The sequence below is a fragment of the Morone saxatilis genome, unplaced genomic scaffold, assembly GCF_004916995.1.
Source record: "Morone saxatilis isolate NCDOM2014 unplaced genomic scaffold, NCSU_SB_2.0 Contig18, whole genome shotgun sequence".
NCBI lineage: Eukaryota > Metazoa > Chordata > Actinopteri > Moronidae > Morone > Morone saxatilis.
Genome location: NW_023339740.1, coordinates 5,128,717 through 5,141,612, shown reverse-complemented (window position 1 = coordinate 5,141,612; position 12,896 = coordinate 5,128,717). Strand labels below are relative to the sequence as shown.

The following is a 12,896-nucleotide window of genomic DNA, read 5'->3' as shown; positions in this document are numbered from 1 at the left end:
GCTGTGACAACTTATTAGTGACAGTGGGGTCCAGCCAGTCACACAATTCAGTTCTAATCCAACGTTTTCTCTAGCAGGACTGATGACATGCTAAATACACGTTTAGACATGAAAACTTTTGTCAGATTCAGTGACGTTACAGAAAGCAATAATCATTAGAGGAGCCATCAAGTATACAGTTTCAATCAGAGCGTACACACACTGAAAGTGTTTGGGTAAAATTACACTTGAGATCAGTGCCGTACAACATGCCATAAAATGCATAAAGAACATTACTGAACACTTACTGAATCAACTATAATGACACCAAGTTTTTTGTCATCACTGCCCTCCAGGGATCAGAATAATATCTGCAGTGTCTAAAAGGAAAAAGTGAAACAGCTCATTTGCAGCAAAAGGCAGCGTTTTGTTTCCAATTTCTCCCCAAATTGTTCAAATATCTCTTTCCTTCTTGCCTTTGGGTGGTGGCCCGGACACCAAGAAGGAATAAAGGCTCATTGACATGCATGCTTCAGACCCGCCTCCAACACAGCTCACTTCAAATTTCTGTCAGTCACTGCTAAGTGCTATCTGGCTGGGCTTTTTAAGCTGTCTCTGGCCTGGTGACTTGATACTTAAGTAACTGTGGGGAGGTTTGAGGTGTTTAGAGGCTCTCTGTGGGTAACCTCGCAACTCACACAGCTAGTGACAAGTAAGAAACTGCAGATGTGCTGCCTTAAGGAGTGTCACAGTTTCCTTGTTTTCCCCCCAACGTACAGTTGAGTTAACTTTAACCCTAAGACCAAAAGCCCATCAATTCTGTGATTATTAGTATAAGCTGTAGTAATATGGTCATGGGAACAGGTTGTATCAAACACAGTAAAGCCGATCTAGGTGTAGTGAGTTACAATTCTCAGGATGAGTGTTCAATTTTAAATACTTTGCTAATAAAACAGTATTTAGAGCAACCTATTTTGCATTTCAGACACGCTTGATTGTGACCCCTGGCATTTTTCCACCACATTCCTCCTCCTGCTTTTTCTCCAGCTAGTCGCGCAAAAGTACATTATGCATTTCAAACAGGTTAAATGAACAGAGGTAACCGCCAGCTCATTAACTTGCATCATCTGTTACAAAACTGTGCCGGCACAAACACAGCAGCTATATTTGGTACCCATTTTTAAAGGCACTTTATCATATCTGAGTAGATGCCACTGACTGAACAGGTTGTTCAGTTGAATTTTAGCCTTCCAATCTCCACTTTTAAATTCAAATGACATGCAGCGTATACATTTATATAAACATTGTCTTAGCTGGGACATTCCTGCCCGCTAGCCCCCCCCCCTTCTCCATCCAAAAACACACACGCCTCCTCGTCCTCCATATTAGAAGTGGCTTCTCCCGGTGTCAGTTTATTTTAAAGTAGTTGTTGCTGTTCACCCTCTGTGACCTAAGAATGTTTGCTGAGGATTTACAAGGCGACATTTACAACAGCAGCCCAGGCGTCTCCATTCTCTTCCTATTTTCACACTCAGAAGCCCACACAGAAAACATCCCCTTCACTCTGGGAGCTCAGGCACGGCCATCCTGGGATTGTGACATTGGCTTAGTCGTGTTGCACAAGCAAAGCGGCTTGAAGAAAGTGGAAGGTCATTTTTGTAGGAAATTACACAGTGACTAACTCTTGTTGGAATTCCAGCATTGCTCAATGTGAAATGACACTGAAGCAAAAAAAAAAAAAAAAAAGGCTGGGATTACATTTGCACGGTAAACATGTAAACATTTTCTAAATAGCAATCAATCAGCTGTCTGAAAACATGATTAGAGAGTAAGCCAGGGCTGCAGAGCAGAGCCCTTCATACCAGCCCAATCCCACTGTAACACTGAATCAGAACTTATTTATCAAATCCCGGCGGCAAACACAGGCAGATCCTGACCAGAGTGCTAAGATTTTTCAGCTTGTGGAGGGGCTAGCGAAAGCAAACACAGCTCGAGGTTTTTATGAGAAAAATGTCTGGCTGAACAAGGAGGCATTCATGTGCTGATTCATACCAGCCTGTAGCTCAGTTAGAGGACAGCCATCTGCTATCACACTCCCCCGCTAAGAGCCTGTTATAGAAGGACGAGCCGTGGATCATCATGTACATGTTACGTCCATATAGACTTACTGGAACTAACACCTCTACTACAGGAAGAGAAAACAGCTCGGCGGCCGTGGTTCTCTGCCTCCTCAGGTGAACTTGCTTTTCACTGCTCGGTGTAATATGATTGTCCTTTTACAGAGCGGTTGATCCCCATAGCAGCGTTGTGCTATGCCTTGTGAATGGCTGTCAAAATAGTCACCTCTGTTGGCTTGTAGGCATGTGTTAGCGTTGGTGTGTTTCCTTTCCACTGTCATGGAAAACGAGGGTGGTGATGGTACAAATGTAACATTAGCGGTTTGTGAATTTTATCGTTAAAGCTGCACTAATCAATATCTTTACATTCAAAGTGGATCATATGGCTGTGAATTTAAATGAGGCTGCCAGTAGTGACAAACATTTCTGAGCTTTACCACCCATCTCAGCTCCATGGAGCGCTTTGGCCCGTTTTAGCTCATGGTTTCGGTTTTCCAGGCTCACACCTCCACTCTCATCAACCTTGCTTCCACCTGCAGCAAGAAGCTATTTTCAGTTAAGACGTTGACATGAACCCACTGAACTCTACCTGCCCAGCACCAACCAACAGACAAAGTCTAAAACTAGTCAACACTGTGGCATATCTGACGAAGCAACCTAAGAGGAGCTTTAGTCATAGAGTTAAATTCAACTCGTGCTCAGAAACACAACCCGAAATAAATGCTAACATTGTTTTATGTCTGCTAGACATGTAAACAAGCAACTGTTTGCTGACACATTCATAATACCAACTTTATAATAAGACAATCATCAGTGTTTTCAGTTTGTTCCTGCCCCCAAGCGTCCAAAAAAATCAATGCAGCTTTAAGAAAAAAGTGTAAAACATGGCTGACAAGAAGGTGGTTGACAGAATGTTGTGAAATACTGGAACAAACATCTCCAGCGTAAACCTTTTAGATTGCATTATGAAATAAGCTTCCTGACTTTTATCATAACTAGTGCTGACACAATTACTTGATTAAATGCTGAGCTGATAAATAATTTCCAAAGGAAAATTCTCAACAGTTTTGGTAATCAATTTATCATTAAAGTCAGTTATCAAGCAAAAATTCATTTTTCACATTTGCTGTTCAAGCATCTCAGGATTTGCTGCTTTTATATCTTGTACTGTTGTAAATTGAATATCTTTAAAACTAAAATCTAAAACTATCTAGTTTTTGGGCTGTTAGTCTGAAAAAAGGTAATTTGACAAGCAAAAATATGACCCTCATATCACCCTGTTGATTGCCTGTTGATGAAAATAACTGTTGCAACCCTTGCATCACCTATGGTTTATGTAAGTACATCTATTTATCAACATACCTTCCTGTAAACATCCCCACCCATGTACCATGTAGCCACTGATGTCATACAGTAGTTGTGGGAGAAAAAAAAGCTTCCTGAGAGGTGTGATGAGAAACCAGATTAGAAGGCTTCTGCTTTTCTAACGCAATGCGTCCCACACAGGATGTTAAATAGGACAGAGTTATGAGCTGTTGTTTTTCAACCCACAAGTTCAAAACATGATCACGAAACTGCCTTTGGGCGCTCGGGATTAAATTCCTTTGATTCACCACTGTAGACCACAGAGTTCACAGACCCAATCACCCGAGGTGAAAGATGCAACCCACACAATTGCAAATATGTCATTATGACGTTGCATTTCACTTTATGGTCTGAAAAATCATGACATGGAAGTTTTTGCTTTAACCAGCTAACAAAGAGGGAGTCTTCGAAATATGAACCACCTCCACTATCAGGTTTCCCATCCCATGAAAAGCACCAATGTGGAACAGCAACTCTGAACTGTCTATACATTTCTTTCTTCAATGGCTGAATGATTTATTTTGTTGCTTTTTGTCTAGTAGTCCCTCACCTCTTGAAAAGAAAAGGTCACTTAATAGGGTGCTTTGCTACCTCCTTAGGCTCTTCGCGTCCTCTCTGCTAATGTGTCCTCCTCATTGGAGAGATTTCGTGACTTCACCCCACAAAAGCTCAAAAACAAGACAAACAGAAGTGCAGCATTATCCTAAAGCAAAATCTGTACTCTCTTTTTTTTAAAGCCGATAAAGGGTGAATGGCTATCTCAACACGAAATCCTACACAAGATATCTTATAAGTAACCAAATACAGCAACATCTAGCCCATTAATATGATTCCCCAGCCTTCACACACGCCCAGGCAAACACATGCACAAAAGCTCATAAAAACAGACACTGCAGATGCATGCAAAGACACACATTTGAGCTCCACTTGTACACGTTCATGTGACATATGAGCTAATCTCTCTTCGCTCATCATCCAAGTGAGTCGCTGGTTCAACCTGCCCATTGTGAGGGGGATCTCAAGACAAATCTCAGGTTGCGGAGAGCTTTCAGACACTTGATTGTGTTACTTGAAGAGATTATAACTGAGTACTAACATGTCACATGTTAGTTATGGCGTTGCTGTACTTACAGCCACAACATTTAGAACCACAGCGCGCTGTGCCAGAGGAGTTGTGGCATTTTTGCATTGACTGCATGAAGGACAGGATAGAGTGATCAACACGGTCCAGATGTCAGAGTCTTCTTTTCTTGTAAACACTTTCCACAAACATCTCTGTGAGCAATGTGCTGGTCAAAATGCTCTGGGGCAATTTCACTGAGGTTTGACAATAAAGCCTGCGACAAACCATATTTGTCATCTTGCGGCACGCGGTAATACACACTTGTAATCCACACAAACTACTCCATTCAATGCAGCCATTGTGTAAGATTCTGGTTGACAACTGTTCTATAAAAGCAACCTTTGTGATGTTGAGTTTTTCAACACATCCCTCAAGTTGACCTCAGGGTGAGCTGGCCTTTCCACATGAGATTCTGTTTAAAGGCGAGAGGAGGATGCTACACGGCAGCTTTGTCATAAGGGATTTGTCAGCTTGGAAGCGAACACAGGGCTCTTTCTCACTAAGCAAAACCAAAGACAGACAGCCTTGCCTCAGGTTTATCTCGGCCTATCTGCAGTGATGCCCCGCTTAACAAAGCCTTCGCTGAGTGTTGATTGACAGAAGTATATGTTGAAACTTGAGCTGTCTGCAGGATTTATTTCCTTGAGCTGAAATAAAGGCCCAAAATATAAATGCGCACTCGATGTGTCACGTTTGCTGCTTCCAGCCGGAGTTTCATTTTCAGAAGTCACAGGAACATAAATATTGAGCGATGGTTTTGTGCTTCCTCTGTGTCGTCATCTTTATGGGGCAGACAGCAGCTGTCACATAATCCAACTTCACCATCACAGTAAATTACATCAACGTCTGTTTTTTTTCCTCCTCCATTTAGAACACAGGTCACATACCTCTATTATTCTGTCGTGGATTTGAAGTCCTCCTTCCTTGTCCGCCGGACCTTTCTCCACAATCTTGGATACAAAGATCCCTTCATTCGAAGTGCTGTCATTGTCGTCCTATGGAATAAATTACAGTTATTGTCTGGAGAATTATAAAAGCACAGTGTTAAAGAGAATGTACAAGTTTCTGTCAAAATCTTTCAGACCTTGTTAAATTTAGTGCTGACATCTAAACAAAAGAAGTGTTAGGAACATTCATTAATCTCTCAATAAAACTTTTAATAAGCCAATTTTAAAAACCCTGGAAACACTACGCAGACATTCACATGGTTTGGCTACATCAACCCCTCACGTTAAAGGGTGAGTTCACACAAATAACAAGAAACATATTTTAATCAGCCAACCGAGCGGTATAGCCACGCAGACAGTTTCAGTTTTTTGTGCCCAGGTTTTAAGTTATCCCATTCAGAAACTTCTGCTGCCACTCCCAATAAAACTGAGGTGGATTGATTTTAGTTTGCGCTGCTCAAAACACAAAAAAATACACGAGAGAATGGCACTGAATAGCAGCATGTATTTCCAGGAGTAATTTAAGTTACTCAGACTTATCCACAGATTTCACTGACAGCGGTTTTCATAGTAAGCTGAAATTTTTGAGGTGGATATCTCAAAATCTGGGCACATGAAACCAAAAATATTTAGAAGGCTAGATACTGGTAGAGGTAAATGGAAAAGTATGTCTATTTGGAATTTGGCTAAACTGACCCTTTAACCCTACCCTTCAGTGTGGACTTCAGGGTTGGCTTTAGCATCAGATGCTTTCCAGGCCTGGAGGGCTGATCCTGGCCCGCATAGACATGGTAACATGTTTGATGGACACGAGGTAGTCTACAACTAGCACTGTGGCCATGACACCAGATTCAGAGCTAAGGTTGGATTAAAAAAGAAAATTGCTGCTAACATCTTAGTTAGCACTCTCTTTAAAACCACATGAAACATGTTCTACACGCCTGCTGAGCTCTGCAACACTACTACAGTTTAATGGGATACTTAAAGAAACCTCAGAAGTCAGAGAGCTAACTCTAATGAATAATTTCTGGTCTGCTTCCTTTTTCCGGGGCATCGTGTACAGTGTTAACACAGCAATGCTTTGCTACAAATTTTTCGACAAGCTTACTACAACTACCCCGCCTTACAACTACCCCTATCTTGAGAGTTGTAGACAAACTAGCGCTTCTAGAGGCCACAAAACCTGGCAGCTGATTGCTCTTACCAAGCCATGCCAGAATAGCAGCCACATGAAACACATGTGTCAGAGGCTACGGGGATATTAGCTATTTCCATTTTAATGAATAGCTTCTTACACAGACTGCTGATTTGAGGCTAGCAGGGAAAGCAAAAGCCAAGTATTATCTCTGCTCTCTTATGGTCGAGTTTGATACATGGTTCTGTCACAGGAGCGGGAAAGGTTGCAAATCTACGAGACCTTGGGCTCGGGTAAAAAACACAGCTTTTTATGTGTAGATCTTTTTATAGTTTCCCGCTATAAAAAAGTTTTACTGTGATAATGTATGTCGCTACAGAAAAGTGCGTCACTGTGGCTGTGGAAAAAACGGCCCTGCAATAGTTGAGTAGAGTCCCGATGAAACAGATACGGGGAACACCATTTCAGTAGGACTCCTGCTGCAGAAGAAGCTCTATGTGTCGGAGATGGAGTTGTAACCAGTGTTGAGATATTTTCAACCCTTCACTCAGCAGAGCGTGTGGCATCATTAATGACTTTCACGTCGGAGCCTCCAGGCAGAAAACATAGTGGCTGTGAATGTTCAGGCCGGGATAAAAGACCCTTTCCTCTCCTCTGTGTTTACCTCACCACCAAAATCCCCTCAATTAGAGACAAAACAACTGCGGTCAAAGCCATAATCCCAGATTTAACTCTCATAAAAGTAATTATAGTTTTTTTAATCTGTAATGCCAAATCCGCTAAACCAGACCAATATATAAACACAATAAAACTTGATAGATGCGGTCCATCTATCCGCAGACTAGAAAACACATGCATGACTGTCTAAGCTGTGTCAGTCAGTACAGAGAAAGCTTGTGGTGCTTCAACTATGTGCTATTCATTCCTGGGTTGCCATATGACACTTGGCTGATCACCGGGGGAGATGAAACCTCCGAGACGCTCGGCTTTCAACCTACCACGCATGGCCTTCCTCCTATGATGTTAAAACCCAGAGATCCGCCCTCACGAAGAAGGACAACCGTCACGCTTTTAGTCTCGCCTTCCTACAGACAGACAGAGGAGAGACACGTGAACAAAGAGATGGCAGGAGGTTATTCATAATAATCCATTACTAACTCCAGGGTGAGCGACAGAATGATTAAACTGGGTACTTAAAGAGGAAGAACAGGGCAGGAAAAAACGACCAACAAATGATCTACCTTATTAGCAGATAGGTGCTCAAACACATAAAAGTACAAATAGTACAAAGGTGTAGGGGTAAGAGAAAGTTAATAGATCCCTCCTCTACACATTAAGGGGTGATGTAAAACTGTGAAACATCTGGCTTAATGGCACCTCTGTATTCATATCTTCCCTAGGAATTAACATTTAATTGATTTTAGATCAGAATCGCAGTTTGAAACAAATAGCAAAAGCTAAGCTATAACAGTGTTTACAGTGTCTTAGGTGTAGGACATTAAGGTTTTACAGTTGATTTCACCAGCTATGACAACTGTTGCTAGCAATTCTCCTCAGCTGTTGCTAAATGAAGGAGCAACTTGTTATCTGTTCGCTAGTTAAGAAGCTGTCTACATGCCTGTGTGCATTATTAACGTTCGTATAAAGATGGCTTCATCGAAAGATAACATAACTCACCACACAAAAAGACAGGGAGTTCTCTAAACACAACATTCTAGGTGAGACAGGAAGGCCTAGCTAAAGGATAATGCTAGCTCTGTAGTTGTCGAGTGTAGAATGACTGGTAGAGCTGGTAGGTAAAGTTGTTAATAATGCCATTGTTAACCTTCTTACGTATACATATTTTAAGCTTAAGTCTGTAAAGTTAACATTAGCTTAAACAGCTACAGTGCTGAGCTGTCACCGGTATCATTAGGGGTCATTAGTCAGGTATGAAAACACTGTCGGGCTCGGCTTACCATGTGTTTGTAATTATTACCATAGTAGTTGTTATTGATAAATGTAACACCACTGCTGATGGTCACAATTATATCTGAATGTTAATGAGGAAATGTCTCATACTACTAATGTAACATCTGAATAAATGTGGGTTCCATTTTTTACTGAACTCAACGTAAAGAAATTATTAATTATTAAGATAACTTTGATTATCCTTGAAATTATCTTGTTTAAAAATGTAAATAAATACAGTCATAACGTTTTATTTATTTAAAAAAATTACAAGTTCAATTCACAATCCCAATATTGGTTTAAATAAACCTAATTGAATATTTTCCTCACATCGTTCACCCCTAACCTTCACCATTCTCCCTGGCTTAGCCGGCTCAAAGACCAGAGGTGGTCAGTTCAAAGAGCCAACAGCCCGTCCCTCTCACAAACTGTTGTCCTATGTAAATGAATACACCAGAGGACCTCTTACTCAGTGGCAACATGACATGAAAACCTCTGGGAAACTCGCAGAGTCAGCTCTTAATCTGTTTTTTTAAGCAGGACTTAGAGAGGAGTTATGAGGTAACATAATTTCAGCTGCCACTCCAGTATGCTGCCAGTGTCACATTGAGACTAAATATAAGCAGATATTATTGGCATGTACAGTGTCCTGACTGCCATATAGGCTAAAAAGACCATCATGTGCATGTCAGGTCATTCAGGAATGTGCGCTCCTGCACCATGTCACGGCAGCATTAGTGACACATGCTTCCGAATTATAGCCACTTCAGCCATTACTGTCAACAAGAAGACAGTTGGCCATTAAGTGAAAACTGAGTTGAAATAGACAAATAAAAGCAAAAAGAAGAGTAACAGGCTACTCCATCCACTTAAGTGATCCTGAATCTGCCACAAGCCTTAAAAACAAATTGGACAGATTTTGTCTGCGAGAGCCATTAAAACGAACTCGCAGTAATTAAGGAGCGTTTTTTCCACATCTGTGAACACTCTAACAGAGCTAATCCCTAAGAAATGAAGTGAGTCTCTTCAGGAGGTTGTGTATTTGCTAAAACATTAGGTATGCCTAGGTGATAAAAAAAAAAAAAAAAAAGGCCTTACCACAAAAAATGCAAAACATGATCACACTGACATCATTGGGGGGAGGATGGTGAGGACACATGGAAGCTATGTCAAGTAAACAAACGGTCAACATTAACTTTAATGGAAAAAGAAGAAGAGGGCTGAGGAAAGAGAGCGCATACTGGCAGTGAAACTTTAGTCTGCTGCTCACTGGTGACTTGGCACACTCACGGTGAGCCTTCACCTCAGCACCAGTCACACTTTCCGAGTCTGTCCTCGATCAAACTGCTTCCCCTCCATCTGCCTCCTAATGCAGTGTGTCTAATTATACTGTAGGTAGTGTAATGCAGAATGAAAAAGGAAAATATTGATTCACAAACTGCTCAGGAAGGAGAAACTCAGTGACCTGGTCGTAGGCATTGGAAGATGCTGTACGGTAGACTTGAAATCCGTTAGAGGATTATTACTCAGTGAAGGAAGCAGCAGCCTAATCCCTTTCTTTTTTCTTTTTGAGGTTACTTTAAAAGAAAATAGTCACATTTTCAGTGACTTCTGGATGGCTTTCATTAGCTAATGTGACCTCTGTCATATTCAATTGACACCCATGCGTTGCAGATAACTAAAGGGCCACATTATTCTGTTAAATGATCTTATAGATTCATGCTTTAAAATTAGACCACAATTAGCCTTATCAGATTAGGCCAATGATTACTCAGTTCAAATTCAATGGATGCTCAATCCGCTTGACGTCTTGTGATTCTGATAGATGCTCTTTATCACATCAAGCAGCGGTAACACTGTCATCCGGAGCAGCTAAAGAGGAGCTCGGTTCAAAACAGAGATCTGAGGCTGAACGGAAAGTGTGACAGCAATTCTAGCAGCCCTGAAGTGAACCAGAGTGAGATCGGAGCTTTTTTGTTTTTGCTTTGTTTTATTGCTCTTGCTGGCTCGCTGGAGAAGTTTAAATAGTTTTAGGACTATTATTGGAAACTCCAGTCACTTATTCCACAGAGCCAGGTCACCGCGATCTCCCTCACAGTGGCTGCCGTGGATATTAAAAGAAGACGTTAAAATCCTCCATCTGGCTCAGGAAGCCTAAGCCGATGAGTGACGGAGACTAGAAAACAAACGAAAGTAGGTTACTCGTCATGAGGGGCTACGTTCCCTCTCTGACAAGCGATTCGAGGAACAAATATGTCATAACAAATCTGCATTAGACCATGCATCTCACAACGGAAATTTGGAATTGTTGTAACGGATGCACTCCATTTAGTTGTTCCTGGTCCATGGTGCTGTGCATGCTGGCTCACTAAGCAAGGCTTCAAAGCAACACAGCCACCATAAATGTCATTACCTGGGCTTTTCCTGCCATGACAAGTCAATATCCCCTGTGAGAAAGGTTTAATATGGGAGAAATGTAATCAAATCTGATAACAATTGATCACTGGCATCACAAAAAGGAAATTAGGCTCTGAGGGAGATTCATAGCTAATCCTACTTGTGAAGCTCTGTTTCATATTGCCATGTTTGAGGTTCTCCCACCACACAATCCTGTTCACTGCCTGACTGGACCCAAAGAAAGAGCCTTTCTAGAATAAAAAAAAAACCTTTCCAACTAACCAAATCATCCACAAAATGTGTTTCTTCTCCTCCCGCCCCGCTCGTTCTCTTATGTGGTTGATTTCCGGAACAATTTCCTGTGTCTTTTATGTATGTTCAAGGCTTTTCAGAACAAGGGACGTTGTATTCCTTCTGTTTACATTAGCAGGGTTGCGCTGGGGATAATACAGAGCGTATATCTCAGTGGTAGGGCTGAAATGCCGCTGTCAAATGAGCTATGATAACCAGCTGTGCTACAGGCCTAGCAAGCTTCTGTATACCAGCATGAGCGATTTCACCATTTCCCCCGCATCGGTGCTTTTGATGCGCAATTTACCAGTCTACCGGAACACATTGCGCTGGGAACTGAGCCCATAACGAACAAATTAAACCATCAAGCGAAAAAGACCCCAAAATAAATTGAGAAGCGGGAAGTCTTTGAAAGATGTCACTTTAAACGAGACGTGCAGTTGTGTGAGAGACCGGGTAAGTGACAAAACCGGGGAGTTAAGAAGAGTAAAATTAAAGAAGGGACATCCAAGAAAGGTCCCCATTCGTCCACATTACTTTATGTAACTGTGCGAAGTGTAGTGAATCAAAAGCCCCTCCTCCTGTTCTTGGACAGGTTTTATAACTAAGCCTGATTACAATCCGACCACTCCCCTCTCCTGATCACAGCAGCAGTGCAACCACCATACACTAATCCAATTCATTAACTGACTTATGAACTCCTGCATCCTTTATGATGTTCATAATTGGCCATTACAGGAGGCATTAGGTTTTTAAATTTGAGCCATAAAACATCCTTACACCAGGGGTTTCCTGGACTTTTTTTTTCTCAAATAGGAGCCTGTGTTAGCCCTCAGATTTAGACACAGGGACCTGCACACAGTTCCAACATCTTTTATCACTGTAGGAGGAAGGGAATAAATCTGTCTCATCATCACAGTGTGCAGCGTCCATAAAACATTGGGCCTCTAAAGGCCTTTTCAGTCCTGCGAGCACGGTTGAGGCTTACACTCGCACAACTTTGATGCCAGTAACCCTGCCACATCCATGATTCTAATTTGTTATGATTGTCGCAGGGAAAGGGCGAACATCCGACGACAGAAAGCCTCAAAACAAGCATGCTGCGGGCAGGCAATATAACTGGAACCTGGCTCTTGTTGTGTACAGAACTGCAGTAAATATTTGGCCCTCCCCCATTGACTGCCAGCTGGCTAGAGGCACAGCTGACATCCATGTCTCAGAGGAGCAGACAGCGAGGAAACAAACTTCTGAGCACCGCAAGACTTCTGACAACTCGGTTCCCAGAAGAAAAATCCTCAACAAAAAAAATCCTCAAAAAAGGTTTGACTTCCATTTTCATCTGGGATGTTTCACCCCCCCAAAAAAACTGTCCAAACAACATGGAGGTCCAGTAAACTGAGATAATAAGTCCCAGAATGCCAGCAAACATGTTGAGGAATATATTTTAAAAGCATATAAAGTTGAGCCATTTGTACAGCAGTCTGTAAAGATGGCTCACAGTGTATGTCTTTACATATTAAGGGAGAAAATTAAAACACTATTAGAATTAACTTTTGGGAATTATTCAGAAACATATATACATATATACATAT

General features: G+C 41.6%; 1 protein-coding gene across 2 annotated transcripts in view; it reads right to left on the bottom strand.

The window, feature by feature from the left end:
• pdzrn3b (PDZ domain containing RING finger 3b) overlaps positions 1 to 12,896 on the bottom strand; it is an 88,681-nt gene that overhangs the window by 74,694 nt on the left and 1,091 nt on the right. The window contains exons 2-3 of one of the 2 annotated variants that reach the window (XM_035662148.1): positions 7,665 to 7,751; positions 5,472 to 5,579 (exon numbers count right to left, since the gene is read on the bottom strand). In XM_035662148.1, coding sequence (XP_035518041.1) covers positions 5,472 to 5,579; positions 7,665 to 7,751 — 195 coding nt within the window. The remainder of the gene's footprint in view (positions 1 to 5,471; positions 5,580 to 7,664; positions 7,752 to 12,896) is intronic. The other variant, XM_035662149.1, reaches the window with a different exon arrangement.